At 43.2% G+C, this 16,805-nt stretch overlaps 1 protein-coding gene across 1 annotated transcript in view; it reads right to left on the reverse strand.

Annotated features, from left to right (window-relative positions):
• Positions 1 to 16,805, reverse strand: part of col28a2b (collagen, type XXVIII, alpha 2b) — a 76,247-nt gene that overhangs the window by 37,337 nt on the left and 22,105 nt on the right. The window contains exons 3-10 of the mRNA XM_066664056.1: positions 9,380 to 9,400; positions 9,214 to 9,273; positions 7,983 to 8,036; positions 7,859 to 7,903; positions 6,655 to 6,681; positions 6,460 to 6,504; positions 6,312 to 6,356; positions 1,728 to 1,781 (exon numbers count right to left, since the gene is read on the reverse strand). Of these exons, the coding sequence (XP_066520153.1) occupies positions 1,728 to 1,781; positions 6,312 to 6,356; positions 6,460 to 6,504; positions 6,655 to 6,681; positions 7,859 to 7,903; positions 7,983 to 8,036; positions 9,214 to 9,273; positions 9,380 to 9,400 (351 nt within the window). The remainder of the gene's footprint in view (positions 1 to 1,727; positions 1,782 to 6,311; positions 6,357 to 6,459; positions 6,505 to 6,654; positions 6,682 to 7,858; positions 7,904 to 7,982; positions 8,037 to 9,213; positions 9,274 to 9,379; positions 9,401 to 16,805) is intronic.

The raw sequence follows: 16,805 nt of genomic DNA on the forward strand, positions 1-16,805 counted from the left end.
GGGTTACAGCACCCCCCCCCCTCCCCTTGGTGCAATTAAGAGAAAAAGGAGTTAAAACAAGAAAGAATTAAAAGAACATTATTTAAGGAAGCAGTAAACATATTTAAGAACATAACATAAATGATTAACTATGAGTTATCTAATGTACACAATCCACAACTGCAGCATTGCTTATTGCACAATGTAACTTTTAGCAGCATCAGTTATTGCACTGAACCCGTTTAAATAAAACCAGATCTGTTTATACATGAACTATTGGTATTTAAGAGCATAACATAAGTAATTAACTACAACTACGAGTTATCTTATGTTATGTTATTATAAGTAATTAACTATGAGTTATCCTATATCCTACTTCTCTTTCAGCTAATTGTCAGACAACATACACTATGTGGCCAAACATATATGGATACATGCTCAGTGCTAAGGTCATATAATGATGTTGGCTGATATATTCTGGTTTCACACATACCACTTAAATGTACTGGAGGAATTCTAACACAGTGAACACACCTCAGTGGCTGCATAACTCAATGCTGGGGGCCTTACAGTGCCAATAGAAGATCACTTCGCCCATTGCTCCAAAGGCTGAATATTTATTATTACATACTAGACTAACAGGGTTGCAAAACATATTTAATACATTGAACAACAACTTCTGCTTTAATTACACCCTTCAATCTTTTTAGATTTGTCTGCATATTTCCCCTTTATTCATTTACTTAAAGAAATTAGCAGGAATGCACTGCTCATTTCAAATCATCTAAGGCACATATTAAAATATTCAGAGATTACAGAAAAATCTGTACATACATAAGTGACAAGCCCCAAAACCTGCATTGTCTGGCTGTGATATTCATGCCCTCAAGTGGCACTACATTAAAATGGAAAAGATTCTGTAATGTAAATCACTGCATGGAGAATACTTTGGAAAACAATTGTTTGGGAAACTCACAAATGCACATGAGAAACCATCTTGATACACCAGGATACTGAAATACCACTGCTTTCTATATGCTGGAGTGTATTTAAGATGGACTGAGGTGAAGCGGAAAAGTGTCCTGTGATCTGAGAAATCAAAAATTTAAATTCATTATGGATGCCGTTCCCTCTAGGTAAAGAGGAGAGGGACCATCCATTCATTCATTATCTTGAACCACATATCCATTTCAAGGTCGTGGTGGGTCCACACCCTGAAGGGGACACAGTCCTTCACAGGGTGACACACACACACACTCACACATTCACTCACACCTACGGACATTTTGAGTTGCCAATCCACCTACCATTGTGGGTTTTTGGACTGTGCTAGGAAACCACACAAAACTCCTCAGGGTCAGTCACACGGAGCGGGACCTGAACCCACAACCTACAGGTCCCTGGAGCTGTGTGACTGTGCCACCACCTGCTGCGCCACTGTGCTGCCCCAGGGATTATCCAGCGTGTTATAAACCAGCATCTTTGATGTTATGGAGGTACATTATTTTAATTGCAGTTATTTAAACAACACATTGCAGTAAAATCCTCAAGACAAATCCTCAGGATTACTCTGCACAAATGTCTGACAACTGTAGCTAAATATTGCGCACAATAGTTGTCTATAAATGTGTAATTATACTCTAGAACATAGACAATTCCATTAATCGTCTTCAGCAAAACCACCTTATAAATGGAGGAATGAGAACTGATGGCTGTGTTAAATTCAATCGATATTGCATGCAACTTACATTTTTTCCAGTTGGGCCCTCAGGTCCAGGATCTCCATTAGGTCCAGGTACTCCCTGTGTTTGCACAAAATAACACTGGTCTTTATTGGTTAGATTTTAAAAATAGATAATCCAATAATCATTTTTCATTAAATTTAATGTTGAAATGATGTGTTTAAATATATTTTTGTTGTTTTTATATGCAAGTGCTAAAGTTAAATATATTTGGGTAACTTTACTGGTCAGAAAATGATTCTAATTGTAATTAAATGTTTATACTATTCCCCCAGTTTAAACATTGTCAGTTGCCTAGAACGCTCAGATACAAGCTGGGAAGTCTGTCACAGCCATGAAATTTTACCTGTGAAATTTCATCCATCATAGAGATAACCACAATCAATGATATTTTTGTCTGCTTTATACATTTCGCATTTTTTTGGAATTAGGTTTGTATTATATATGGTTTGGGAGACATATTGATATAATTGTCTTGATTGAATACTGAAATATGACGTAAATATGGATATGGGTAAAATGTATTTGCACTTCACAATGGAGGAAGATGTCTGTGTATGGCATGAAGATGAAATAAGCTTTAGTGTTGGTAGTTCTCACTTAAAATTGAGGTTTCGTTACTGATCCATGTTAAAAGTAATTTATGCACTTTTACTCTTATAGTTATGTAGGGCTGTCGCAATAACCGTTATATACCATGCTATTAACCAGCCAGCCACAAGAACTGGCAAGAACCATCACCACCTCAGTGTATACATATTTTCCCTTTCATTGCATGGTCTTTTTTGTTTTACACTTTGGTGTGTGTGTGTGTGTGTAATGAATGTTTTCCAAACTGTTGGTATCTGAACAGCTTCAGTCTTCATTTTACAAAATGGATACAATGGCAGCAAACCTAGTCACAAAACCAAATGCAACTTCAAGAGGTTGGGAGCATTTCAGCTTTCAGCCAAATGAATTGATGAGTGGTAGTAGTAATAAGGTGATTAGGTTTGTGCGTGAAGGAGAACGTATTCGAAAGCTTGCACAGGCTATAGATATTGGTATAAGGGGTGAAGCATGAGATTGGAAATTACTGGTGGACATAGGTAAAAAACTGCAGGTCCCACAGTGTATTGCAATAACTACACTGAGGCCAGATAAAGTACTGTACTCTGAAATTAAATGGATAGTTTATTGGAGAGTTAACAGTTGAATGGATAGTTTAAATGGAGAGTTAACAGTTCCGTTTGAGGATGCAGTTGATGAAGCATTGAAAGGAAGAAGCTAAAGTATGCAAACTTTTAAATACTTGTGTGGATATTGTGTGGCTTCTGGTAGGAAGAGAGTGGGGTGGGCCCTATGTGAAGCAATGGACTGGCATACGATAATTTACATGTTATCTTTCATTCATTCATTAATTATCTGTAACCGCTTATCCAGAGTGGCTCCAGAGCCTACCTGGAATCATTGGGCACAAGGTGGGAATACACTCTGGAGGGGGTGCCAGTTCTTCACAGGGCAACACAGACACACACATTCACTCACACCTACGGACACTTTTTGAGTCGCCAATCCACCTACCAACGTGTGTTTTTGGACTGTGGGAGGAAACCGGAGCAACCTGCTACCTTGCAGTCCTTTATGGGAGTTCCCCCCCGAGTTTGAGGGGACTTCAAACTGTGAAGGTTTTCTGCTTCAATGCCGCCTGTACTTTAACTACCTGACTGTTCCTGCGCGACATGGATTCGTTAAAGTAATGTTTATGAGATCCCTTCTCAAAGGGAGAGCATTGCAGTGGGCTGATCAAGTGCTGGGAGAGAGAGCCCTGCATCTTACTGTGGAGACTTTTAGTGAACTATTGAGAGCCAGAATCTCCCAATCTACTCCCGAGGACATCTGCGCAGGACCCTCTGCTCCCGAGGATTACCCCCTCAGGTCCGGGGAAAATTTTGGGGGTGGATTGAGGGCTGGTGCTGTTAGCCTCAAACTCCTAGACAAAGGAGATGAGGCTAAGAGGGGTGCCTTCAAAAAATCCCATAAGAGTGCGCCCACCAGACCTCCTAAGCCTTCAACAGCTCCCGCACGTGCCTGTCGAGTAGCCCAAGCCCACACCCACGTCTCCAAGGGCGATTCTGCAGGACTTCCCACTCCAGATCCAGCGAGGGCGGCAAGCCAGGCCGCTCCGGATCCAGCAAGGGCGGCAATCCAGGCCGCTCCGGATCCAGCGAGGGCGGCAATCCAGGCCGCTCCAGATCCAGAGAGGGCGGCAATCCAGGCCGCTCCGGATCCAGAGAGGGTGGCGCCTCCAGCCGCTTCTTTCCCCGTGAAAGCGGCGCCTCCAACCGCCCCTGTCCCCGTGAAAGCAGCGCCTCCACCTGCCCCTGTCCCCGTGAAAGCAGCGCCTCCAGCCGCTCCTGTCCCCGAGAATGCGGCTTCCACGGCCGCTCCTGTCCCCGAGAAAGCGGCTTCCACGGCCGCTCATGTCCCTGCGAAGACGGCATCCGCCGCACCTGCTCCAGCGAAAGCAGCATCCGCCGCACCTGCTCCAGCGAAGGCAGCTTCCTCAGCCGCTCCTGTCCCAGTGGAGGCGGCTTCCTCGGCCGCTGCTGTCTCAGCGAGGGCGGCTTCCTCGGCCGCTGCTGTCTCAGCGAGGGCGGCTTCCTCGGCCGCTGCTGTCTCAGCGAGGGCGGCTTCCTCGGCCGCTTCTGCCCCTGTGACTGTGGCTACAGCCGCTTCTGCACCTGTAACTGTGGCTACGACCGCTTCTGCCCCTGTAACTGTGGCTACGACCGCTTCTGCCCCTCTGGCGGTGGCTACAGCCACTTCAGTTTGTGTCCCTAAATCGGCCCAGCGGGCTTCCAGGCCGATTCCCAGAACTGTGCCCAGGCTGGTCTCTCGGACTTCCCCACAGACTTTTGCCAGTCCTGGGCACCCACTAGTTGTCTTGGTTCCCGTGTCTGTCCCTGTCCTGGTTCCTGTCTCTGTCCTCGTCCCTGTACTTGTGTCTGCCTTTGTCTCTGTTCCCATCCCTATCACTGTGTTCGTGTCTGTCCCTGTAAACATCCTGGTCCCTGTTCCCCTGCCAAGTGCGGTCCAGTCCCCGTTTCAACCCTCTGTCCTGCCTCATGTCCATTCCCAGTTCTCCATTCCATCACATGTCCCCGTCTTCTTTCCGGTCCCAGCACAAAGCCCCAGTCCAGTCACCTGTCCTGTCTCAAGTTCAGTCACCTACCCAGTTTCCTGTCTCGTATCCTGCCCTGTCTCCCAGTACCCGGCCTCAGTCCCGTCATTTGTCCTGTCTCCCATCCAGTCCTTTTTCCCGTCCAGTATTTTGTCCAATGTTAGGCACCCTATCCAGTCTAATGTGTCCACTCCCATCCAGTCTAATGTGTCCACACCCATCCAGTCTCATGTGTCCACTCTAGTCCTTTCTAGTCCCAAGTCCCGTCTCCTGTTAGTTCAGTCAATCAGTCATCGGTCTTGTCCCCAGTTCACTCTTCTGTCCCCGCTCAGGTTTTGTCTCCAGTCCGTTCTCCTCTTCATTCCAGTGCTTTCCCCCCCCCTTCTATAGTTCTTTCCTGTCTCCGTTTCTAGATTCTTCACCGGTTTATCCCCTTTGTCAGTCTTCTGTTCTGTCCAGAGTCTAGTCTTTTGTTTCTAGTCTTATGTCTCCAGCCTCATTTCCTGTGTCTGTTCCTGTCTTGTCCTGAGTCCTCTCTCCAGTTGGTTTCCTGTTTTGTTTTTCGTGCTCCCTCCTGGGGGGTCTAGGTTACGCGACCCAGGAGTTGTGCGTTCAGGAGGGGGCATCTGTCACACCCTCGTCCTGTCGGGTCTGTTTTCCCCGCCATGTGCTCTCTCAGCATATGGCTCTGTTTGGTATTGTTTTTGTCTCTGCCTTTGTTCCGCCTCCTTGTCCGTCATCCTCGTTATCTGTTTCAGGTGTCTCGTCTGTTCGTGTATTTAAGTTCCCTGGTGTCACTTGCTTGTATTGGTCATTTGTTCCCATTGTGTTTCCTACTCCTAGTAATGTCGTTTTGTTAGAATTCCTAGCTCTAGTCATGTTGTTTCAGGTTCTCGTTCCTAGTCTTGTTCTTTCCTCGCTTCGTGTTTGCCCTCGAGTTTGTTTGTGTTTGTTTTGTTAATTTCTTGTAAATAAAAGTCTGTGTTATTAGCGCATGCATCCGCCTCCGTCAGTCTGACTCAGCGTTCCTGACAGCTAGCATCATGCTGAGTCAAACCGGCCATCCTACCCATCCACTCTGTCAGTCTCTGCCACAAAAACTCCACCAGCCAGTTGACAGAGAGTCTGCCAGAGACAGAGTTGCATTTTGATTGACTATCAGCCCCCATCTACTAATCATATCAAAATAGCAGACTTGGTCCTTTTGTGCGTCAGTCAAATTTCTTTCTTAGTAGGTAGATTTTGGCCATGTTAAGTGCTGCAAGGAACCTCTCCCTGTGCAAGACTAGTTGTTTCTTGACTCTTATTATTCAGTCATGAATTATTCTTTGGTCAGTTGAAATCAGACTCCCAAAGATATGGCCTACTCAGAGAATGTTTTACTACTCCGGATGCTCAAGAATTTTTATTCTAACAAAAGGTCATACCTGCAGCCCTAGATTTCCTCTTGTGCCAGCAGGACCCTCTGGACCCTTTTAAATGCAAATAACACATTTACTGTTTGTAATACTGGCAAACAAGATCTTAATAAAAAAATGAACCAAAATATTATTTAGTGGAAGATATAATACATACTCTGTCTCCTTTTGTTCCAGGCATCCCACATTCCCCTCTCTCACCCTGAGAGCATGTTAAAAAGAAACAAAACTCTAAGACATATCAAGATTAGAGTTCACAGAAACACTAACAGTTTTGCAAAGACAATCATTTGCAAAATCATGCAGGTGCAGAGACTAAAAAAACCTTTGGAAAAATCCTATTATCTCTTACCTTCTCTCCTTTATCCCCAGGCTTGCCCTGACAACCAAAGCACAATAATGTTAGAAATAACTTCCCTGATCTGTTCAAAACTGTCTTTCAATGATAAGCCAAGACCTTTGTAAGGTTTCCATCTGGGACACAAGACTCTGAATGAGTCACCATATTACACTTTGATTTTGTCCTTACAGGAGCACCTGAGCAAGGAGCTAAAGGACAAGCTGTCCCCTTGGGATCCTACACGTCCCTGGATTAACTGATTGGTCCTGGTCCTCAAGCTGGGCTGCATTGGCTGGTCAACTATGTCAGCTGATCTTGGGTTGGGGGGTGGCAGGGATGTGCTGGGAGCCAAATCCTAGTATGGACTAACTAATGGTTTAACTTCAGATACTTGGCCAATTCCCTTAATCTGACATCTGCCTGTCATCTCTCTCAAATATCCACTGCTTATGTCTGCAATTGACAACATGTTCCTGGAGCCTGTCCCAAAACCCAACCCCTCAATCTGCATGTTAGGAAACACTATTTACAGATCCATTTACAGGTCTCCATCAGCATAACACACTCATTGCTTATTGATTGCCATACCATGTCATTGACCATTTGATGGCCCCAGTACCAGGGCACTTGCCTGGATGGATCCAATCCAAGCATTATTCTACATTCCCATAACTGAACTGACCTATCAGCATGCTTGACTGAGAGTTGTCAATATTGTCCAAAGAGCCTTTCAAATGCAGATTAATCAGCCCATTAAAATGTATTAGACTTAAGATTCTTGATAGCTGCACATCCATTAAAATATGTAATGTTCAGCCATCTTTATTGGATAGATGAATAGAACCCCATGTGGAATATTTCAGGTCCTAAGCAATGTAACATTTTCCTAGTTTATAATCTGAAACAAAACCCTTTGACAGCTATTTTGTTTTTCCCCAATTGTATATGCGTATATATGTACATATTAACTACTGCATGGGGAAATTGCATCATAATAATTCAACTCTTGAGAACCTGAGGCTGTTGAATGTGTCAGCTGGAGATGTATATTGGTTTGAGTGCTCTTCAAACAATGGAAATGAGTGGATGAGCGACAGAAATTATTTCAGTGGTCAGAATTATGTATATTTACACACACATTATCACATGCTACAATATAATGCAAAGAGATAATTCAGTAGTGTTAGTCAGGTGACAAGCCTATACCTATACTCACCTCTAATCCCTCTGGACCTGGAAGTCCTTGATGGCCCAGATCCCCCTAATGGAAGTGGGATAATGTATGTCAGACATGTTTACTCTTGCAAAGAGAATGGGATGAGATTTAATACTTTACTGACCTTCTGCCCTTTAGTCCCTGAACTTCCTTCATGCCCTGGATGACCTTTCTTACCCTACCAGAAAGAGCAAGAGATAAAGAGAGTGGTAGGGGGAAATGCATTATCATGGACTTTTACAATATCCAGTGATGTTGACTCGAAATTTGTTTCATTGGACTGGTTCACTTTTTCATGGACTGAATGGTGAAGAATGTGTTTTTTTCTGCTTTTTAGAGTATTCTCAAGAATCTCCCATCCTAAAGGGATAACAATCTTACCCTTATCTCTACCCCCCAAATCTCCGTTCCTCCTTTCTCGTCTCCCTCCTCAAATGCATGTTCTTCCTTCTACTCCCTCCCCGGAAGTATATAAGACCTTCCTAAATAAACCTTCCTTGCCCTGCATATATGGTTGTGGAACACTTCAAAGTGTATGTCACCCTAAATCAAACTATGTTAAAATGCAGAAGCTCTGATATGGCTGCAGTCCAGCAGTAGAAAACGCACTAAAAGCACTAAAGCACTACTTGTTTTATGTTCTGATGACACATCAGGCTTTTGAAGGGTCGTCCCATTTAATAAGGAAATATTTTGCCTCAACAAAAGATATCTTTAAAAAGAAGCATGAGCAGTAAAAACTGGAGAAACATTTTGTTGCACATGAGCTTATAGCACTGTTCTCTTTATGCAGCTTTTAAACACAGATTAAATTTAGTGAACACATTGTGTTTTTCCAAGGACTGACATTTTTAATCCTAAAAATGTGTAGAGTAGATTGTTGTATCACCATTCAAAACAGATAAATCCACCTACTGGAACTAACCAGGAGGGTTTAAATGCAAATGACCACATGCTATGATTGTATATATTTATTCATTTTGTTAGTTAGTTTGTCTTGTTTATTGTGATGGAACTTCGGTTCTTTTTTGGAAGATTATTTATCTTCACAGCATGCACGTTTTTGGTAAACATACCAAATAGTATTATAATAAACACAGTAAACATGCACTTTTACAATTAATTTTCTTAGGCGCCCTGGGTACTATAGCATACCGTTATTGTTATTTTTTCTAGGGCAAATTGGATTATAACCAACACATACACTTGGTGTCATAATGTTCTTATATGATCTTATATATCTTATTCTTATATATAACTTCTAATTTGCAGTGGAGTTTGTGGTGATTTTAAGTGCTTTGTTTAGCTCTAGTCATTGAGTATGGATGAATATTATACATAATATTGGTACTCACAGCAGGGCCACTGGGTCCTCTCTGTCCTTTCTCACATACACACTTTTTATCCAAAGGACACTGTAAACACACACACATTTCTATATTTTATATGGTTTTAACATATAATGCATTTCGGTAATCTTTAAAACACTAAGGCTTCACTGTGATTCAAGTGTTCACTTACCTCTTCATCTGCCAACTCTGTCTGAAAAAATAAAAAGGAAAATATTAATCACATTTTTCTCATACACGTCTTATCTATAATGTAGTGGTTACACTTTGGTGATATTCAGTCCATACTTGCACTAGTTTTGGGGGACCAAAATACATAATTGGAGAACTTTGCTGGGTTGTTTTTTCCAGCATTGCTGAGGCTGATTTCAGTGCCCCAGTCATCTGTTTATGTTTACATTTTTGTTGTGGAATAAGACAAAGAGACCAGATACATGAGTCTGTATAAATCAGAGAGATGGGTGTGGCCAGGTGATTTAATCACTGCGTGCACTTCAATATATTTTATATATTCATTCATTCATTGTCTGTAACCACCTACCCAGAACACACACTCACACATTCATTCACACCTAGGGACACTTTTTGTTTAGTCACCAATCCACCTATCAAAGTGTGTTTTTGGACCGTGGGAGGAAACTAGATCAACCGGAGGAAACCAACGCAGACATGGGGAGAATACATCAACTTCACACAGACCGTCACATGGAGCGGGACTTGAACTCATAACCTCCAGGTCCCTGGAGTTGTGTGACTGCGACACTACCTGCTGCGCCACCAGTTATATGGAATGGCAATGTTTTGTAGGTTGCAGAAAATGGAAAAAGGGCCAGACTAATGAAGACAAGATGGCTAGTAGAAATAGATAAACTCATTCAGGAGATAAGCTCTGTTAGAAAGCAGTGGAGGTGAGCTAGATGGTATATAGATTATTAACTTACTACAGAGCTGAAGGGTAGGCTGGCAGTGTTGTGGAGGGCAGAGGCTTTGAGGGAGGGGTGGAAAAAGAATGAACTTGTAAGTGCAGCTTTCTTAAGGGATTCTTTTAATTTTGTGTATACTGATAAGGATAAGTATAAGGTGGCGCAGCAGGTAGTGTCACAGTCACACAGCTCCAGGGACCTGGACGTTGTGGGTTAAGGTCCTGCACTGAGTGACTGTTTGTGAGGAGTTTGGTGTGTTCTCCCTGTGTCCACGTAGGTAGGTGGACTCAAAAGTGTCCATAGGTTTGAGTGTAGTGGAGATGATGGTTTTATTAAATTCTAATAAGAAATTTGAATTTCTGGGATTAGACTTTAATACTCAGACTTTCTATTGGTCTTCAGAGACATCCCCAAGCCACACCAGTCTAGATTGGAATTTGAGATAACCCTTCCAGCAAGCACTGGCCCCATATTGGGGCCTGAAGGTCTGTCAGAGAATCATAAAACTGACGCTTTCAAGGACAGTTTACGACACAAGGTCTTGGAGGCTCATGCAACTCTTCTCAAATGCAGAATGCAGAGAGGCACACAGACTCAACCTTGATTAAATGTCCTATCACACATCTTGAAAGACTGTTAACATCAAAAGAAACACACATTCCTTAATTCCTAAGTTTACCTGGTGAACAAGTTGTAAATGGGTACAACTGTGTGAAATTGAGTCCATTTGGACAATCAAAATGGGTGTAATTAATTTACATGTGTTTAAAGTCATTTCTTTTTTATATGAACTTATGTAGGAACCAACGTAGCCACATATTGTGTATAATTTGATTAAGCATTATGTAAAAGATGGTTTGTCTGAATGATATTTGTCAGGCTTGGTAAACAAGAGAGACGCTCGTGGGTGTTTAACAAAAAGAGATTTACTTTAGGGATGTGCAAAGCACACCGTAAAGAGAAAGCAATTACAGCAAAAGGGGCAATCCAAAGAATAATGAGGGACAGGCTAGGGTCAGAAACACAACGTAGTAACCAGGAACAGTCCGTAATCAAAAACACAGAGTCAAGTGAAACGTAAGCAAGGGTCATACACGGGTAGGCTTTCAGAGATAAGGTTCGCTCGGTAAGTAACATGGGTTAGCAATACTTCGCAAAGGGTGAAGGCAAGAGTCCGGATTTATATGGTGAGTGAGTGATTGAGCTAAAACCGAAACAGCTGTGAATTAGAACTCAGGTGACTTGGAACGTGTGAGAGGAGTTCTATTGGTTGGTGATGTCAGGTGACCATCAGCTGAATCATGGGAGTTGAAGTTCTCTGAGTCTTTCCCAGACTCAAGTGGTAGAGTGTCCTGAACTGAGGGAGGAAGCGAGGCGTCCGCAGATACAGGCGTGACAGTACCCCCCCCCCCCCCCCCCAAGGAGTCCGGCGTAGTTGAAGGACGAGGTCAAACAGGACGACTCGCACCAGAACGAACAGGTAAGCTTCCTGAACCACCTGAGTAAAGAGAGCGTTGACCTGAAGAAGTCCTCCCACGACGACTCCCAGAACGTCGAGCAGTAGGCACCCTGCCCGAGCCAAGTGGTTGAGACCTGGGACGTCCTCTAGGACGAGGGGCTGGTTTGTCAGGGTGGAGATGGTGAAACTCTAAAACTAAAGCAGGATCCAGAACATCCTTGGCAGGAACCCAACTCCTCTCCTCCGGACCATAACCCTACCAGTCTACCAGGTATTCCAGTTGACCACTCCTCCTCCTGGAATCCAGCAAACCACGAACCTGGTACAACGGATCACCATCCATGAACACCGGAGGCGGAGGTGTCTCACCTGGTATCGCTTCGTCCAACGGACCTGGAACCACAGGCTTTAAAAGGGACACATGAAAAGATCTAGAAACCTTATATTGTTTAGATAAGTCCAACTTGTATGTAACATCATTGATTCTTTCAATAATCTTAAACTGACCAATATATTTGGAAGTCAATTTTTTACAACCGCCTTCAGATCTGAAGTCCCTTGTAGAAAGCCAGACCCGATCTCCCGGCTGATAGATTGGAGTCTCCTTTCTATGACGATCAGCAAAGTCTTTATATCTTTCTATCACTCTTTCGATATGCTGATGAGTAAGTTCCCATACCTGTTCACTTTTTTTCATCCAGCTGTCCACAGCTGGAACTTCAGTAGTCACCGCTGTCCAAGGCATGATCGGAGGTTGATAACCCAAAACACATTCAAATGGTGTGATACCTGTTGTGGAGTTAACCAGGGAATTTTGTGCCATTTCGCCCCAAGGGAGGAAACGAACCCATTCTGTTTGGTTCTTGTGGCAATATAATTTAAGAAATTTACCCAATTCCTGGTTAACCCTTTCACATTGTCCATTGGACTGAGGATGGTAACCAGAAGTTAAGCTTACATTGACCCCTAAATGTTCAAAAAATGCGGACCAAACCTGGGAAGTTAACTGTGGACCACGGTCTGATACAATATCTTCCGGAATTCCAAACAGTCTGAACACATAATTGAACAAAACTTCTGCAGTTTCAAAGGCTGTAGGAATCTGAGAAAATGGAATAAACCTCACCGCTCTGGAGAATCTATCTACCACCGTTAAGATAGTGGTGAATTGCTGTGAAATAGGTAAATCAGTGATAAAGTCAATTGCGATGTGAGACCAGGGACGGTTAGGAACAGGTAATGGATGCAATTTCCCGGCAGGCAAAGTCTTTGGTGTCTTGCATTGTGCGCAAACTGAACAAGATGCAACAACACGGTGAATATCAACTGACATGTTCTCCCAGCAATGCCTAGCTTTTACGAGTTCCTGAGTACGCTTCTCTCCTGGATGACCAGAGGAAATTGAAGAATGAGCCCAAGTGATTAAATAATCTCGGAATTCCATAGGGACATATTTCTTGTTGACGGGGCACTGAGAAGGAATATTCGTGGTTTCTAATGCCTTATCAATTCTATCATCAATCTCCCATCTAACTGCAGCTATTTAATATCTAATAATTTCCACTCCGGGTGGCAGTATTTCTTCCGTCTGTTTCTCCAAGTCCTCTTCCATGACAAATTGTCTAGACAGAGTATCAGCTTTAGTATTACGCAAACCCGGGCAGTAAGTAATGGTAAATTGATAACGTGAAAAAAAGAGAGACCAACGAGCTTGACAGGGATTGAGTCTTTTTGCATTACGTAAGTATTCTAAGTTCTTATGATCCGTTAATACTAGGAATAGATGTAGTGACCCCTCCAACCAATGACGCCATTCCTCGAGAGCCAATTAAATGTCTAATAATTCCCTGTCCCCTATACCGTAGTTTCTCTCCGTAGACGTTAATTTATGGGAATAAAAGGCTACGGGATGTAGTTTCTTAACACTTTCTGAACGTTGGAAGAGAACCGCTCCGATCCCGACATCGGACGCATCTACTTCCACCACGAAAGGTATCTTCGGATTGGGATGATGAAGGATGGGTGCTGTAGTAAAAGCCTCTTTAAGCTTTTGGAAGGCAGTGACAGCAGAACTGTTCCATTGGAGTTTTCTAGGGGACCCTTTAAGTAATGAGGTCAAAGGAGCCGCTATTGTGCAATAATCTCTAATAAAACGGCGGTAAAAGTTAGCGAACCCCAAAAAGCTTTGAAGACCCTTTATATTAGTGGGAACTGGCCAGTTCATAACAGCGTCCACCTTGTCATCCATGACTACGCCTTGATTACTTATTATATATCCCAGCAAAGATATTCTGGGTACATGGAACTCACATTTTTCTCTTTTTACGTATAACTGATTGTCTAGTAATCTATGGAGAACTTGACGAACCTGTTGAACATGTGTCTTAATGTCCGGTGAGTAAATTAAAATGTCGTCTAAATATGCGATAACAAACTTTCCCAGCATATCTCTCAGAACATCATTAATAAACGATTGGAAGACCGAAGGCGCGATTGCCAGGCCAAAAGGCAATACTCGGTACTCATAATGTCCATTGCTAGTTGAAAAAGCTGTCTTCCATTCATCTCCCTCCTTAATTCTTATTAGATTATAAGCGCTACGGAGGTCTAGTTTAGTAAAGACCCTTGCTCCTCTAATTTGTTCCAAGGCTTCAGGCACTAAGGGTAAAGGGTATGTAAATCTCTTGGTTATTTGGTTTAAGCCTCTATAGTCAATGCAGGGTCTCAAACCCTCATCTTTTTTCTCGACAAAGAAAAATCCCGCCGATACTGGTGAAGTAGAGGGACGAATAAAACCCTGTTGTAAGGCTTCCTTTATGTACTCCTCCATAGCTTGATTTTCCGGTTGTGTAAGTGGATAAATCCGAGCTTTAGGAAGATTAGCTCCCTCTATGAGGTCTATGGTACAATCGTATGAACGATGCAGGGGAAGTGACATGGCCTTGACTTTGCTGAAGACCTCACTAATGTCTCTATATTCATGAGGAATATCGCACCGGATACTAGTCTCAGGGCTCTCAATAGAAGTGGAATGAATATTGATCTGTGATCTGGAAAGACAATACTTAAAACAGTGCAGTGACCAAGACAAAATCTCCTTTTCGGACCAAGAGATAACAGGATTATGTTTCACTAACCAAGGTAAGCCCAAAATTACAGGGTAGTCTGATGAGTCTATAACAAAGAAACTGATCTTTTCTTTATGCAAAGCACTGGTCTCTAACAGTACAGGAGCAGTCATATGGGACACCAAACCAGTTCCTAGAGGGTCTCCATCAATAGCTGATATTTGTAGAGATCGCTCCATGGAAATAACAGGAATCTTCAAGTCTTTCACCACAGCCGCAGTAATGAAGTTTCCTTCTGCTCCCGAATCAATCAATGCTGGAAATATAGAAGAACAAGCCTGAGAGCAGTGAATGTCCACTGGAATAGTGAATGACCTCGAAACGAGTCCCTTTGTGATGGTACTCACCAAGTTTGTCTGTGGAGGTGTCGCGTGCTTTCCAGGAAGAGGTGCTTGATATTTGCGTGGCCGAGTTGAACACTGGCGAAAAACGTACTCAGCTGCGCCACAGTACATGCATAAACCGTTGTCTTGACGGTGAAACCTCTCTTCTGGTGTAAGCCGTGACGAATCACATTGCATGGGAGTAGGATACTCGGATGCTTGATGAGTGCAAGATACAGGTGTCGTAGTTGCCCTGTTGTGCTGTTGCCGTGCGTTAGGAATGTGGGTACCCTGGGATGTCTTTCCACTATTGCGACTTTTACAAGCACTTAAAAGATGGTCCAGACGAATAGCCAGGTCAAATAATCCTTCCAGTGAGAGATTCTCATCCCGACAGGCTAATTCCGACTGGATATCCCTGTTAAGTTCGTTACGAAAAACAATGATTAATGCGGGTTCATTCCAACCGCTACCAGCAGCGAGAATACGGAACTCTAATACATAGTCAGCCACCGATCTGCTGCCTTGACGAATTTTTGCGATTATTTCGCCATTAGATCTCCCTTAATTAGGACGATCAAAAACAGTCTTAAAGTCCTTTTCAACACGATCGTAAGAAATGCTCTGTATGTTAGGCAAAATGGCCGTAGCCCAATCAAGAGCTTTACCAGTTAAGCGCGATACTAGAAAGGATATCCGAGCGAAGTCAGAGCATGGAGGGGAGCTACTGAAATATAATGAGCACTGTAACAAAAATCCCCGACATTTGTCCATAGAACCATCATACTTTTCCGGTTTACTCACGCTATATGGAGATGATGGAACATAAACAGGTGTAACTTCACTCGAGGTTGACGGGGGCTCGAGCAGAGGAGCAAAAAGTCGCTGGGGAACGAGATTCTTTACATGTTCAGAAATCACCGCCATTTGCTCTTGTTGCTGGCTCTGCTGTTGTCTCAATAGGGTGACAGACTCTATTGAACTGATGTTCTCCTAACAACTGACCTTGGTTTCCGATAGCAGTTGTTAAGTCACCGGAACCCGCCATCTGCATTTTAAAGGCGAAGTATTCTGTCAGGCTTGGTAAACAAGAGAGACACTCGCGGGTGTTTAACAAAAAGAGATTTACTTTAGGGATGTGCAAAGCACATCGTAAAGAGAAAGCAATTACAGCAAAAGGGTCAATCCAAAGAATAGTGAGGGACAGGCTAGGGTCAGAAACACAACGTAGTAACCAGGAACAGTCCGTAGTCAAGTGAAACGTAAGCAAGGGTCATACACGGGTAGGCCTTCAGAGATAAGGTTCGCTCGGTAAGTAACATGGGTTAGCAATACTTCGCAAAGGGTGAAGGCAAGAGTCCGGATTTATATGGTGAGTGAGTGATTGAGCTAAAACCGAAACAGCTGTGAATTAGAACTCAGGTGACTTGGAACGTGTGAGAGGAGTTCTATTGGTGGTGATGTCAGGTGACCATCAGCTGAATCATGGGAGTTGAAGTTCTCTGAGTCTTTCCCAGACTCAAGTGGTAGAGTGTCCTGAACTGAGGGAGGAAGCGAGGCGTCCGCAGATACAGGCGTGACAATATTACTTTGTGTTATCATATAATCTTTTATATTGCAAAAGTATGATTCAGAATCCTGGGATATTCATTCAACAGGGATAAGTCTTTGTCTTGTCAAGTGTCATAAATTTTATGTGATGTCAGTACAAAGGTACAGGAAACAGCCAATGAGGAGCAAGAGAATCCCTGAATCCCCAATCAGG

This window comes from Hoplias malabaricus, chromosome 3 (assembly GCF_029633855.1).
Source record: "Hoplias malabaricus isolate fHopMal1 chromosome 3, fHopMal1.hap1, whole genome shotgun sequence".
NCBI lineage: Eukaryota > Metazoa > Chordata > Actinopteri > Characiformes > Erythrinidae > Hoplias > Hoplias malabaricus.